The sequence below is a fragment of the Aspergillus flavus genome, chromosome 1 (assembly GCF_009017415.1).
Source record: "Aspergillus flavus chromosome 1, complete sequence".
Taxonomy (NCBI): domain Eukaryota; kingdom Fungi; phylum Ascomycota; class Eurotiomycetes; order Eurotiales; family Aspergillaceae; genus Aspergillus; species Aspergillus flavus.
Genome location: NC_092406.1, coordinates 5,853,892 through 5,868,679, shown reverse-complemented (window position 1 = coordinate 5,868,679; position 14,788 = coordinate 5,853,892). Strand labels below are relative to the sequence as shown.

At 47.6% G+C, this 14,788-nt stretch overlaps 3 protein-coding genes across 3 annotated transcripts; 2 read left to right on the top strand and 1 right to left on the bottom strand.

Annotated features, from left to right (window-relative positions):
* Window positions 1-3,780: 3,780 nt before the first annotated feature.
* On the top strand, window positions 3,781-6,441 carry F9C07_1162586 (C6 transcription factor). The gene is made up of 3 exons (XM_071507653.1): window positions 3,781-4,456; window positions 4,508-6,151; window positions 6,201-6,441. Exons 1-3 carry the CDS (start codon window positions 3,923-3,925, stop codon window positions 6,279-6,281), a joined length of 2,259 nt encoding a protein of 752 aa, XP_071366095.1. The 5' UTR covers window positions 3,781-3,922; the 3' UTR covers window positions 6,282-6,441.
* A 159-nt stretch (window positions 6,442-6,600) lies between these two features.
* Window positions 6,601-8,483, top strand: F9C07_2250906 (uncharacterized protein; the record flags this gene model as incomplete). Its single annotated transcript, XM_041284415.2, has 5 exons — window positions 6,601-6,933; window positions 6,994-7,219; window positions 7,283-7,411; window positions 7,470-7,550; window positions 7,616-8,483. The coding sequence occupies 5 exons, from the start codon at window positions 6,601-6,603 to the stop codon at window positions 7,945-7,947; spliced, it is 1,101 nt and encodes a 366-aa protein (XP_041139965.2). The 3' UTR covers window positions 7,948-8,483.
* F9C07_2142247 (uncharacterized protein) lies at window positions 8,207-12,215 on the bottom strand. Its single transcript, XM_041289028.2, has 2 exons — window positions 10,708-12,215; window positions 8,207-10,651 (listed from the first exon to the last, which is right to left on the bottom strand). The coding sequence occupies exons 1-2, from the start codon at window positions 11,078-11,080 to the stop codon at window positions 8,808-8,810; spliced, it is 2,217 nt and encodes a 738-aa protein (XP_041139966.1). The 5' UTR covers window positions 11,081-12,215; the 3' UTR covers window positions 8,207-8,807.
* Between the last annotated feature and the right edge of the window lie 2,573 nt (window positions 12,216-14,788).

The window sequence follows — 14,788 nt, the reverse complement described above, 5'->3', positions numbered from 1 at the left end:
TGCGCGGTGGGTTGGAATTGTGGAGCCCATTTGTTGTACTCCATATTGACCGAAGTTATGATTTTGGGAATCATGGGATGCGCAATTAAAAATAAAAAATAGGAAAATTCTTTCCTTGTCCCATGTTAGGTAAGCGAACCCCCGACCAACCAGCATCCGGCACGAGTTATGCGCGCGGTACAGCGCCATGATTTTGACAGTTGGGTTAAAGCAGCGGCAGAATCAGGCGGCTGTCTGATCCAGTCACGTTGTGCATTGGGGGGCATTCCGAGCGGTCTATTGGAGGGAAAGAGTTCCACTGTCGCTTGATCCACGTTGCCGCTTTATGGCTTTTTCAGATCATCTGATATGGGTCCCAAGCCGTGGCGAAACGTAATAGAAACTGGCTTGGCAGCCAATAAGGGGCGGTGGCGGCTCACATGGGAGTTTTCTGGGGGTAATGAAAATTGCTGACTCGACGGTCACGAGTCGTCACCTTTTGTTGGCTTCAATTGCGAAAGTTGATCCTTACAGTATGTGAGACTCTCTGTCCTCTTGGTTCAGCCCTGAATTTTGCGGTCAGGACGCGATTTTGCATCACTGGGGGATTCTAGATGAGTTCTATGCTATAGGAAACTACAGGTCATAGTCAGACTCTGTACATCTTAGCTCCAAATGAGGCAGGGGAGGAAACTATACAAATCCTAATTATTATAATTTGATAATTAGTTGTTTTTCTGGGACTCTCATGCCTCCTTCTAGACAAGGAAAGAATTTCCCCGCAAAAGGGAACCGGCGGCATGATTGCATCATAGCAAAATTTTAATATGATTCCCATTATGATTCTGTACTGCCTTGCCAGACCAAACTCTCCAGCTTCCTAATACTACATTCCGGGTAAAACAGATGCTTCTAGATTGCACGGAAAGAATGGAACTATCCCTGTCATTCTCTCGTCAGTTCCTGTCTCCGGAAGAGCGGCAATATCCGAAGAGAAATGACTCAAAATTCAAAGTGATGCTCAGGGGGACGAACGGTCTGTGATCTCCAATTAGGGCTAACGGACTACTAATGTTACTATTGTTACGGATGGCATGGCGGCCATGCTGGCTGTCCTTCTTGGCATGGGGCTGATCTCAAGAAACACCGATCTGCTTCAATAAATCACTCACTGTAAATCCTCAGCACATGTATAGGTTTCTACATTATATTATCATCGGTCATCAAGTCCCAGTCCAGGCTCCAGACCGGACATCGTGGCATGAAACCAACCCCCGCACCAGCGTCTGCCGTGAGCATGAATATCATCATGTAACGAGATGCGACTGGAATTGAGAGGATCCACGGATATGCCAGGCTAAACCGAAAACAGGCAGCTTCCCCAGACTATTGAGGGCTGGACTTAGCGACCTTTGTCAGAGAAAAATGACGCTGACCCAGAAATGCCTCATCCACTGACACGTCCTTGAAAATTTTTTCCATTCTCCATCTCAGCCCCACTGTCATAAAACGCTGACTGGTCTAATCCACCGACCCGGTCGAACCGGTGAGAATACCGGCCTCTTTTTGGAAGCTGATCCACTGGAGGGGAAAAAAACTGATCAGGAAAAAAATTTGAACTGCCGGAAAAAAAGAAATCTACGATCCTTCCCCGGATTTTGGGCCCAGGCAGCCACGCTTGCAGGTCACACTGTCACGCATCACTCTTGCATCTTCGATCGCATCAACCACGGGTCCTGACTCTCGGTCTCCGTCACGTACATCTTTCAGGTAAGTGAGAGTACCAGATGCCCAATTCCCTAATTCAGGTGCCCTTGACCAAGGAATTTGTCTCGCTCATCGCCGCCTGACATGGCGCCCCGGAGTCACTTACCTCGCCCCTCGGTTTGCCTCGGATGTTTTGCACCGAATGGCCGTGAAACCCTAGATCGTCACGCCCCGGGTACTTCCCAGCTCGCTGATACTACACGACACGCCGAGTAGGATTCTTCGCTATTCTGGAGAATTCTGATGCCTACAGGATCGCCTCTGGAAGGATACCGTTACTTCATCTAGGACCTTTCACGGATACGTCATCAACATGTTTTCTTTATCTTTTCTACTGGTGAATATAGCAAGCACACATAACACTGAATATGCAGGTCATACTGTAGGGAAAACTCTAATCCGTGACATATCATCCATAGTTGTCGTCTGTATTCCAACCAGGTGCTACGTTTATCGAACATTCATCCAATCTATACCGTTGAATCGATACCAGAGTGCTTTCATTTGGAAGAACCTTGCTAATGAAGTTAACCTCCCGAGATATGACAACAGCAGCGAGTGTGAGATGGATAGTCATAGACAGGCTCGGTAGTATCGGAATGCGCGAATAAGATTCTCTCCCCAGGCTGAGAATCTCAATTTAATCTCGTTGACAAATGCCAACTGCACCATGCCAATCACGTCAGAGACAAGCATGTGTTGGCAATCGCTTTCGTTGACGTGATCAATGTAGTGCTTTGATCATAGAAACGAGGGGTATCCCCTCATTCTCGTCGCCTTTTCGGTTATGAGCAATGTGGTGCTCGTTCGATTACCGACTCCGTCGGCGCCCGATCTGAATCTAGTGCATATGCAATGTAGGAGCAGGGGTTTCCTGCTTGGACAGGGGTGAAATGGCTTGTCTATGTACCCATGTCGTTTAAAAAACGCAATATCATATCTATAATGACCTGAGCGGAGGGTAACATTGAAGAGAAGACGACAGAGCAGAAGAATGACCCATTCAATGGAACATAAGAAGCGGGTCGTTAAAGATGTAAGAAAGCAAAGACCATGATCTGCACAGCCCTAACCGGCCGTTATCCCCGTACCCTACATTGCAAATTTCTACCCGGCCGCCCAAGCTGCGGAAGGACATGGAAAATCACGCATAGCAAAACTGACATCGCAGAAGTACCTAAGCTGGTGGACATCTACTTGTCGTCGCAATGAGGCGGGTGTGTAGCCCCTGTCATAAAGACAATCCAAAGTAAAATTGACGAGCTCCAGAGCTGCTATCAAAATGACAGCGTAGATCATGATAGCTGTGTCGTACCAGCCTGCGAGCCATAGCGCAATAATGGTGATGCTTATGCATATCATCATGATAATCAGCCTTTTGGATCGTCCGTGACATTGGTGATGCTGTTGACTCGGGCGAAGAAAGTGCCCATAAAAATTATTTTTCGAGGATATAAGCTATTTTCTTCGGGTGAATTGAGGGTTTGAGTTTTGAGTCGAGCTTCCTGCAGAGTGCCATCATCATTGCAGTCTATGCTAATACCATTGCTCATTCTTGATATGATGCATAGGCCAGAGCTATGCAGTCAGCTAAGGAATCTCGTCCTGTAGCTTCAAGCGAAATTGTAGAATGCCAGTGTCTACCCGAACTTGTAGATAAGTTAGGGTTTTGATCTGCTATAATTGACAATGATTAGTATAAAAACTTCGGCATATTTATCTCCACAGATTGAGCCAAAACGGCTCCCCCTATCGTGCTTCTATGATAGCCATTTTTCGTGGATGTTAGCAGTGTGACTGTTGACTGGAATAAGCTTTGGTTTCCTTTTTCATTTAAGCCGTTCTTATGCGGGTAAAAGGCTTGTATACAAAAACATGTAGAGCTACTCATCGGAGCAACGGTATTAATTTTGAACAACACAATTGCCTGGATTAATCAATGTCAGTATATAAAATTGAACTAGACTGGACTGGAATGAGACAGGAGCTGGCAGTGCAAATCCAGCCCCCAACGTTATACAACCACGGAGATAAGCGAATATCAGCCCGAACTTCGGGGTATTCCAGCAAATCCCCGGACTCCGGACAATAAACATTCTAGACATTCACGGCCATTTCTCCACAACTACACTCCTGTTTTCATCCTTGTGTTACCCTCCTATATATCTGGCTTGAAATGACGGCTCGTAACAGGACAACCTCATCGTCACTGCCACGTAAACGCCGTCGTCCCGCCAAATCATGCGAGCAATGCCGAGAGCGTAAGGTCCGCTGCGATCTCCAACTGCCTTGTAGGGCTTGCCGACATGCTCGGGGAAACTTGACTTGCACGTATAGAGAATCGCCGCGGCCGAGACCTTCTCAGACCGATGCTCGGGCAGTCTCAAGAAGTCCGGACATACCTGCGTCAACTTTCGCTGAAGGGGATCAATCTCAACAACAGTCTCGCGGCTTGGGGAGTATATCTTTCACTCAACTAGAGCAAGACGATGTAGTCAATACAAGGACAGGAGCGAGTGGTAGCTCTCTACAGCATTTAGAGGACCGCCTGTGTAAAGCCGAACAGCAATTGTCCGAACTCTCTCGGACTCGACAATTTTGTGCTGTGAGTGGGGACTTGACTATTCCTGGTATCATGCCTCGCCTGCGAAATACGGCAGAAAAGACGAAGCTGTTCGGACCAAGCCACTGGATGTACACTGCCGAGAAGGTTGGTATCTAGGAAGCTCTCAAGAAAATTCTGTTAGCTGATCTGTTGTAGATCGCCAGCGACCAAATCGACTCTCAAAATATGGATATCAGCATTGTGGACATGAAAGCAGATTTAGCAGATATGGTTAAGGAATGTCGAAACCTACGGAAGGCGGCAAAAAGCCAGCGAAAGCTGCAACTAAACGACCCTGTTCCTGACCTCTTAAGTACCTTTCCTGAAAGGCATGTTTGTGATGAGTTGGCAAGTGCTTACATACGGACTTTCGAAAAAATATATCGCGTTGTTCATATCCCTTCTTTCTGGAAAGAGTATTATCAATTCTGGGAAGCACCACATGCCTCTTCAACGTCATTCTTGATCAAACTAGGCCTTATCTTCTCTATTGGCACGACTTTCTACCCTATCCTGGGAGAGTCGGAACGTCTGCGTCACTTGGCGCAAACGTGGATATATGCCGCTCAGTGGTGGCTGGTAGGGCCTTCTGAGAAATCAACAAGAAACCTGGACGGTATTCAAGTTTTCTGCCTTCTTCTGGTGTCACGAAAAACAAACACTATCGGATCATCGCCATGGCTATCTACTGGTTCTCTATTAAGAATGGCTATGACTATGGGATTACATAGAGACCCTCGAGTCTTTCCAGGCTTAGCACCATTTCAAGCAGAGATGCGGAGTAGGCTTTGGACGACTATCCTGGAACTGGTGGTTCATGGATCTATCGACTCATCTTCAATGCCACTAATGATTTCGCCTCAGGACTTCGATAACCATGTGCCTCATAACATCAATGATGCAGACCTATGGCCAGCTACCCAGGAATTCTCTACCCCAAAACCACTGAAACAGTTTACCGAGTCCTCTATTCAATTATTGATGCGACAATCTCTGCCAATCCGTATGGAGGCAGCCAAACTGATCAACAGTTCTAACTTGGAGCAGTCATATAATGCCGTGCTTCAGATTGCAACAGACCTACAAAAAGCCTGCCGTGATCTCGCAACCTACTTCCAACTGCACTGGCCGCAGTACTCAGGCGAGACTGATCTACATAGGAAGTTCCTCGATATGCAAATTCGCCGCTATATCCTACTGCTCCACCGGCCTTACATGTTACAGGCTCAGCATAATCCACGGTTCTACCTCTCTCGGAAGATCTGTTGGGAGTCGGCTATGATCATCGCATCATATGCTGAAAGTCTTCAGCTCCCTTCCCAGAACCTTGATGACCTGTCACGTCTCATGGTAATGAGCACTGGGCCATTTTGTGGTGCTCTCCACCTCGACATTATTACTGTTCTAGGGCTGGAGGTAACGAGTCAGCTCAAAGAAACAGCTACAGGATCATCAGAACCTGGTCAGCTCACTATGGACCCTCTAGCCGAGATGTCCAAAGCACAACGAGAGCCCATGATCCGCATCCTGGAGCATATCAACGATCAGATGCTTCAGGTTGTTGCCCTAGGCATTGCGAGGTTCAAGCGATACATCTTTCTCTCAGTCGTACTTTGCCAAATAAGAGCATTGGAGTCTGGCACAAGAGACATCCGGCCATTGATGATCAAAGCAGTCCAGGAGAGTGTGAAGAACTGCTATATGGCGGTCCAGTCGTCTCAGTCTGTCAGTACCCCGCAGGGCCCAATTGAGACGTTGATCTGTACCGAGTCGCCACCTGGGCTAGATTTTAACCTTATGGTAAGTCGGAAGCTTCATCTTCTAACAGAACGCTTTCTAACTCTACTAGGATCCTAATCTTGACTTCTCGGCATTCTTTGCTCACTTTAGTGGTGGCGGCGGTGATGGAATGTATGAGATGACCTTGTAGATACGCTCTACTTCTTGACATTGATTCGGAATGATGTACATAGCCCTATTTGATGATGAGGAACAGCAACTTCCTAGCTGTTACGTATAATATAATAAACAATTAATAGCAAAAAACTAATTGCCAAAGTTGTATTGGAAACAATTCACCAACTGTGAAAATAGCTGTCAATGAAGGCGATAAAGAGTGTTAGCTAATGAAAGTCTCTGTCTGCTTAGTATATTCCATGTTTAATTCATCCTAGCTTCAGCGTTCCCTATGTTCACCCTCCTCTTTATGTTGTAATGAAAAGAGCCATCTGAGATCCTAAATAGTATGGATGGCGTTTTATGCCTCAGGCATCAAGAAGGCCCTACATATTCTGCCATATGCTACCGCCATTGTATCTCCGGCGCATTGGAACTCCGCTTCAACATCCAATTTCGATACAATTCTTGTCTACGACCTTCTGAGCGACTGTCAAGCCGTATTGACCTCCCGAAGGGCTCATATAATCCGATATACTACGCTGCATCTACCAACCGAGTTAATCTCATCCGTGACCAAACCAAAATCACGCGCAACGCGCCACTTGAGCGCCGCCGAGTTTAAGTTTCGCCTGCAACGTTCAGAAAGCAGTGCTCGTTCAGATTCTCAAGATGCCAAAATATATGTAACTCCCTCCCCAAGCTTAACGGACCTCACAACTAACTATCTGTGCACTCTTCTGTAGGTTCTTGCTTCTCCGAGCCACAATATATGTGACGTTCATCAAGCTCGCCATCGAGCAGATGCAGCGATATATCGATATCATTCCCAGCCACATCTTTCGCTGACTCTGCGATCTACTTCCACAGGTGATTATTGTGATGTGTACCTCACGCACGACTCGATGAGCGTGCGCAAGGCGCACAATGCAGGAAGGAACCATCTAAGGAACGTGTTGGAATACTACCAACGTACGTTTCAACTCCGTCGTCTACCAAGGTTAACTCAATCAAATGCTCACCAACCTCATACAGAAATCGGACAAGAGAAGGCCCAATCCGTCATCGACTCCATCACCTCGTCGTATGCCGCCGAAGGCCAGGCCGTACCGAACCCCGCGATGGCTCCTCCAGGCGCCTTCCCCCCTCCTTTCCCATTCCCAGGTACGCTTCCACAGCCTACCTATCCCAAGAAACCAAAAAGCTAACAATGGGACTCCAGGACGTCCAGGCCAACTGCCACCCCCTCCATTCGGCTTCCCCCCACCAGGAGGACCAAACGGTGCCCCGGGCATGCCCCCTCGTACGTGACTCAAACCCCCTCCAACCACTCAACACCCCAATCCACTAACACATGGTAAAAAACAGCTCCAGGAGCAAAGGGTCTCCCCTTCCCACCCCCCTTCCCCCAAGCCTCAGGCGCCCCAGGCAGTCTCCCACCTCTCCCCAACATGCCCGCAGGAAACGTCCCCTTCCCCCCACCACCAGGCGGCTTCCCCCCGAACTTCCAAATCCCAGCTCCCGGTGCTCCCGGCTTCCCGCCAATGCCCGGTGCCATCCCTGGCCAACCTGGTTTCAGCCCCAGTTCTACCCCCGGTATTTCCGGTCCCCCGGGCCAAGAGGGCGGATATGCGCCCCCGCCTGGTGCAGGCTCAGCGGGTCTCCCCGGACCGCCACCGGGATTGGGCGAGCCTCGTTGATTTGTTTCGTGGATGGATGGGAATGTCTAACTATTGGGGTTTTATGCTTGGGGTTTATGCTGCAAATTTAAACTATACCTTGCCTTGCTGCTTTTTATATTTTTCTTTTGTTAAAGGTGTGTTTCTACTAGAGTTCTGTTTCCGGCGTGCGGACCTTCGGTATATGGTGTTTTTCTTTGAAAAAAACTTTTGTCTACTGAGAACTGAATAGATGGGAGAGAGAAATCAGAAACAATATTATGGTTATGTTTATTATCAGGCTGTTGAGTTCTGGGATGGACAACGTCCGGCTTCATAAGTTATATGTAGCGTCCAATGTCAGGTAGTTAAGTCTAGCCTTTCTATACGCAGTGTACAGGCATGACCACGGATTCGGTATCTTCAAATAACTCGCAATTCAAATACCATACGTCTACTGACGTGGGCACTAGCATTATGATTTCCTCTCATACATGAAATCACAAATAATACACAGGGACATCGGCTCAGGCCGAAGGTAGTCCCCTGTCTTAAGATATATAGATCACATCGACCGCAAACCCAAGTCCCAAATATCCAAATCCAATGCTTTAGAACGCCGTGTAATAACAAGAAAGAAAATCCTGGTAAGGTGCAAAAGAGGGCAAGGGGTTATATAGAAGTAGAATAAAAAGAAAAGAAGCGGACTTTTCAGTATATCACAGTATACGGAAAAGGAACAGTGGTTGGAAGAAGAGCAAACATGAACGGGTAAAGGAGAAGAAAACAAAATGCACCTGGTGCAAGGCAAAGTGGAATCAGGATGGCAGAAGACCCACTCCATTTACGCGCTAAGCCGTAATTCATCTCAAGCAAAGCGATAAAACATTCATTGTATTCCTTTAGTGATCATATCCAGCTCCTCTTTGCCATGGACTGGGGTTGTTCTGTGCCCTATAAGCGTTGGGATTGTTGAGTGGGGACGCAGTGTAACCCCGCGGGACTGGTGACGGTGACCGCGCGTTGTAGCTGGGAGGCTCTTGTCGTCCTGAAGCGTCGCTGGGGAACAGTGGAAGGGAGGGATCAACCGGAGAAACTGGGGCTTGACGAGTATTGGGCGCTTGGTCATGGCCGTGCACATCGAGGTTTTGACGGTTAATACTGGCTCCGTTGCCGCTGGAGAAGGAACCGTTGTCATCATCAAATGGACTAGACTTGTAGGCTCCAGTCTTAACATCGCCACGAGCAGCGGCACCCAGGGCATCCAACTCAGTCGTCAGCTGGCCCTGAGACTTGATGAAAGAACCGCGATCATCCCTCATGGGCTGGTACCGCATATCCGGGTTCTTCGAGACAATTGCATAGATAGAAGCGATCAGCACCAGAAGTAAAAGAATCAGCGCGAAAACCGCATTGATCACGAAGAAGACGACGCCCATGACACCTGTTACCAGGCCAGGTTGGTTAAAAACTTCGGAGAAGAAGAGAAGGAAGATGACGTTGAGGAAATTCACGGCAGCGATGGAGATATTATAGATGTTGGTCTTCTTGTCCATCCATGGCCGCAGAACACTGACGGCAATCAACATACCAGCCTCAAGGATAACCAAGGCAATAGTCATCACAACTGGCGCTTCTTGACTCAGACCAATAAACATGCCTTTAACAAGGATGTAGCCCAGAACTGGAATGACAAAGTAGTATGCAGTCGCCCGGTATTGCACATACAAGAATCCCCATTTGTTCAGACATGTAGGGTCCGAGTAGAGGATGTATGCAGGGTTTTTATGCATGGTGATGGAACGTTTTGCCAGAAGGATGACCTTGAAGGCAGCCCATCCCAGAGCCGCGAGAATAGAAAAGAACATGATCACAGCCAACACAACCTCAGCTGCAGAGTCATGCTGGGTGAATTCCCACAAACAGAGGACGGTCATCTGAGGGAAACCGATTAAAGTAAGTCGGAACAAAATACCGCGGGCGACGATCTTCCAACCGTTACGGAAATCCTGAAACTTATCGGTTTTCATCTTGCCGTTCTTGGCAAGGACCTCACAGCCAGCCTTGAAAAGCGAGACGAGGATCATCACCACAGCCACGAAGAAAACGAAGAAGATAAGACCAGTCAGGAAAATATTAGTCGCCTCAATCCCGGCCTTGAACCCAACACGCTTGATACCGCGAACGACAAGATTCGATGTGTTGGCTGTCTCGGATTCGGCACCGGAACCACGCTTGATAATGTCTGATGCTTTCTTGACTAATCCCGTGGCTTCGTCGAGGGTTCGCTTTTTGAGCACTTGCACAGACGTTGTTGAAAGTTCGGAAAGGGTCGTTGAAGGTGTTCCTCCAGTCGATCTTTGATACCAGGTACAAATTGATTCCAGGAATCCGATATGGATGATACCCATACTCCACTGGAAGTTTTGGGTCCACGCCTCAACGATCGGGGGCATATGGACAGATGTCATACCGATCATCGCCTGCGATTGCATAAAGCTGAATAGTGAGAGTGCATTAGCCGCCACATGCGCGGCGGTGTTTGAATGACCTAAGCCAGAAGTGATAGCAGAAGCAGCCAAGCCTAACCCGGAGATAATAGCTGTTGACCAGCCGACCCCTTTTTGGTAAACCGTCTTTCCATTTGATAACGAAGCCTCAACACACGCGATGCTTTCGCCAGTATCAGTGGAGTTGATGTAGATACGGACGGAAGCATCGAGATCGGGAACTGTGTATGCAATGCCTACGCGATGACGTTAGCGACAATGACCGTGCCGGAGCATAATAGTCTGTACCCACCTGGGATACTGTTTACTACATCTTGTGGAACATCGATCTGAGCCTTGGGAACATCGATAGGTCCGGCACTCATAGGGCATAGACCCCCAATGTTCATTTCACAGGGGTCAATTTCTTTTTTAAGCGCCGTGTAGCCATACGCATCAAGGACGATTTCCGCCTTGACTTTACCCGAAATTGCGGCGACTCCATCGAAACTGAAGACTAAGGATCTGTTGTTTGGCGTGAACGTTACTTTGAAAAGGGTCGCTGTGAAGTTCGAACTGTCTTGGCACAGGTTAAGCGCATTGGATTCGATCAGCTTGGTCGCGGTTACTAGTGGTGCACTTAGGAAGGCGAGCAGAAGAGCTGACAGAAGCGCCTTGAACTGCATTTTCGTGATAGGATTACCGACTTCAACTCCTCCGGTAGATAGCGAATGCGAATTTTAATGGTTATGAGCGAGGGAATAGGGAGACACCAGAAGCGAGATAGAATAGAAGGTGGTACTCCAGAGCACCAGCTTGGGACCGGCCGGATGCGGAAGTCTCACGGTACACTGGGTCGTCAAGTTGTGCCAAGTCGTCTAGAAGCGAGAGCGAGGAAGGAGGTATCCAAGATGGCGAAAAGTAAAAATTATTGTGAAATAGCTTCCTATATTGGTTACAACTTCACGTCATTGAAGAATCACTGGGCGGTAAATTGATGACCACAGCGACTGTTCATCGAAAGCACAAGAGAAGGACGAGGGTGGGAGAACAAAAAAATAATTAAGAACAAAAAGGCACCAAAGTAGCGAATGGTAAAGAATGGAACGAGTTAACGAGTGTCAGATAGTCGGAGTTGTCGAGAGTTGAAGGGTACAATAAAGCGAGCGGGACGGCGACACACAGTATAGCCTTGAAGGGGGTCGGGACCAGGGGAGGGAAACTAGTTGCCTGAGTCTCCCAGGAACGGAGAGGAGACCGTTCTCACTCGGATTGACGAGGAGAGTTTTTGGGGGGGAAAGGAAACGAGCGGAAGGGGAAAAGGTGTAGTCGAAGAAACGAAAAAGAGTAAAGAAGAAGGTGGAGAGATGAAGATACCCTCTCTCTTGTCTCCTTCAGGCGACGATATTTCTTCAGGGGAGAATAAAAGCCGCTCAGCCCCGGTTGGAGGAGAGACGGTCGGAATGCTCGTGAAACACCTGACGCTGAGACCCTGACTCAGCACGGGGGGTGATTTAGGATGTCGGAGCCAATCACAATCGGCGTAGCGTTGGTCTGAAGAATGGATGTTCCTCTCCCTTAACTACTCGTGGTAGCAACAACTAAACTAATGTATGTATGTATGTATGTATGTATGTGTGTCTTGAAGCACAACACTTTTGACATCAACCGGCTGGGCTCGAAAGAAACGAAGGGGTGAAGTATGGGGAAGCACGGGAGGGGAAAAAAAGAAGAAAAGAGAGAGAAAAATTAATTAAAAATTAAAAATCCGGAAAAAACAACCAAGAATTTAGAATGATGCCAACACAAAAACTACTGCTGCCACTGCTACCCTGCAGACAAACTTGCCATCTTTCCTACAAATCAACTCAGTTTTTGCTCTAAATGGACGACCAGTTGAGTTCTCTCTCCCACTTTTACGTTTTCTCAGGTCCAGTCGGCGCACGCGCGTCTCTCAGGGGGGGGTTGGTTCTGGGCCCGCATGCGGATGGTTATGCTCAGTGCCCACGGTTCATACCTCTCATTTGCTCACCACTAACGGCCAAGAGAACCTAGTTAGCGCCTGCGAAAAGGCTGGGAATGGAAATGATCCCAAGACTACCCAGAGAATTGCGAGATTACAGCCATGACTTGACCTGGTGGAGTTACATTTCCAGATACGACACCGCAAGAAGTAAGATACAGTAGTATGATCGGTGGATCTTCTTGCCGCTCGTCTTACGGAGTACTCTATTTTCTTGCGTTCGGATGCTGAGGATAGCCGCCGTTCAACCCCATCCTGTCAATGAACCACATCGACTATGGAGTACTTGGCAACAATTTTTTTTTCTCGCCTTTTCCTTCTGCCTACTGACATCCTTCGCGCTTCGTGGGACTGGGCGACTGCTGCTTCATAGGTTTCTATTAATAACCAACTACTTACATGATATCTCACAATTTTATCACAGAGACTACCGCAATAAATGTATGTACTGTATGTGCATCGGTGCATACTGCTAGAACCACCGGTCATTATTGGCCCTGTGTGAGATGCAATGAAAGTACCATCGCATATGCACACCATACCCCATATGCTCATAATGTGGTTTTATCTTGTGTTGAACTGTCAACCACTCGCACCTCATGGTGGTGATCTCCCAATATATGTAATATACGGAGTCCACGGTATACCAATCTCAAGAGGCGGGTCTCCGCTGTCTTGTCGACGTATTCGTTTTTTCCTCTTTTCTTTCCTTCGTTTAATTAAACAACTCGGCTAGCGTTGAGATGACCAAGAAGGTTACAAGAACTAAGAGTAAGTGGCACTCTGTTCGTAAGTCTACAATGCACAGCCCCTCCCATTCAAAAACAAGGGCAATCAGGTCGCCCTTTAGAATTACTCCCAAGTCTTACAGAAGTGAAAATCCTGTAATTAAATTGTCTTGGGCGTCAATTGATTCATTGTAAGGAATAAATTCCATGAAAAGGAGAACAATAATCACCACAATTTTCTTTGAATATGAAAAAAGAAAAAAAAGCCCAGGAATGGAAATTTCCCCTCCTCCATCCCTGAGGTGATCAGCATTGATCATCGTTGCCTCTGCCATCATCGGAATGCATGTCATGACGTCTTGACCCCATCGGATCCTCGTCGAATACCTGGGGAACGCGGTGAGTTTGCACAGTATCTCTCTCCTGTATTTCCTGGTTCATAAAATTCTTGTAAAGTGCATGAATCATGACCTGTAATTTCTAGGAAAGGTCTTGAAATGGAACTGATTTCTCAACCATGGGCGGCAGGCGTTTCCTATTTTTAGTACGTGGTCTTTCTGAACCCAGACCGCGAAGACTTTTCCTCCCACTGCGTGTCTTGGCCACTAACTTCACCATTTACCTCATTAGTGGTCTGTTTCATACCCATCCCTCTTAATTTAGTTGAAATGCTCCTTATATCCCTAGTCTTCTTTATGAGTGGCTCAGAATCTCGTTTCAGATGAGCCGACTGGTGGGCAACAATTATTGTAACTGCCTAAACGGACTCCCTGAAAAACTGATTCACCGTTGTCCTCGTGGCGCACTTAATATGTCAGGTCGCTTTCAAGTTGCAAATGCGTTTGACTGAATCCATTCCCTAAATAGGTGAATCGATTCTTTGTCGCGTATGTGATGTAGAAATCCTCGAACCGCTGAACGGCCACGGCTTCTATATAGCTTAGCCCGCTCCCAGGCCACAATCCACTGACCTTGCCGGTGTTGGCGTTTTCTAAACCAGGATCGACAGTCGTTCTCCCAGATTGTGCTCTTCATGAGCAAGTCCTTCTGCTCCATGAAATCATCGACCGCTTCTAACTTGGGCTCGAACGTGCGGATGTCTTCTTTCTGCCACCGGTTGAGAAACTTGGCGATATAGTGTTCCTGCGCCTCAATGCAAATGATAAGGGGTGAATTGGCAAGGGGCTGTTAGGGCCAAGTAACATGAAGTAGTTCCGAAAACCTGAGCCGCGATTCGCCGAGTAACTTCGCGGTTCCTCTTCCCAGACTTCGGCAAGGTTGGTGTCATTGCGACCTGTTAATGGAAATGCAGGTCGAAAGCTGGTCTGGAAGCCTGTGCCCAAACCAAGACATAAAATGCATACTCGCTGCCGTCTAGCATAATGTCGCCAGACGGTGTTATATTCCTTGATATTTCCAAAGACAGGCTTTACGTTGGGCTTCGTGAGGCTTTCCAGGTAATTCGTACTGGGATATAACATTGTCAGTAAGATATGCTGCTAGCGAGGTAGGATATCAGACTGTAAGGCGACGACATCCGAATCGATGCTCTGGAATCAGCTTTTCTGCAAGGCTATCATCACCAATCGCATCCGTCATCATTTTTTTTTTTTGACCTTTGGGTAGCTGCTTTCTAGGATACC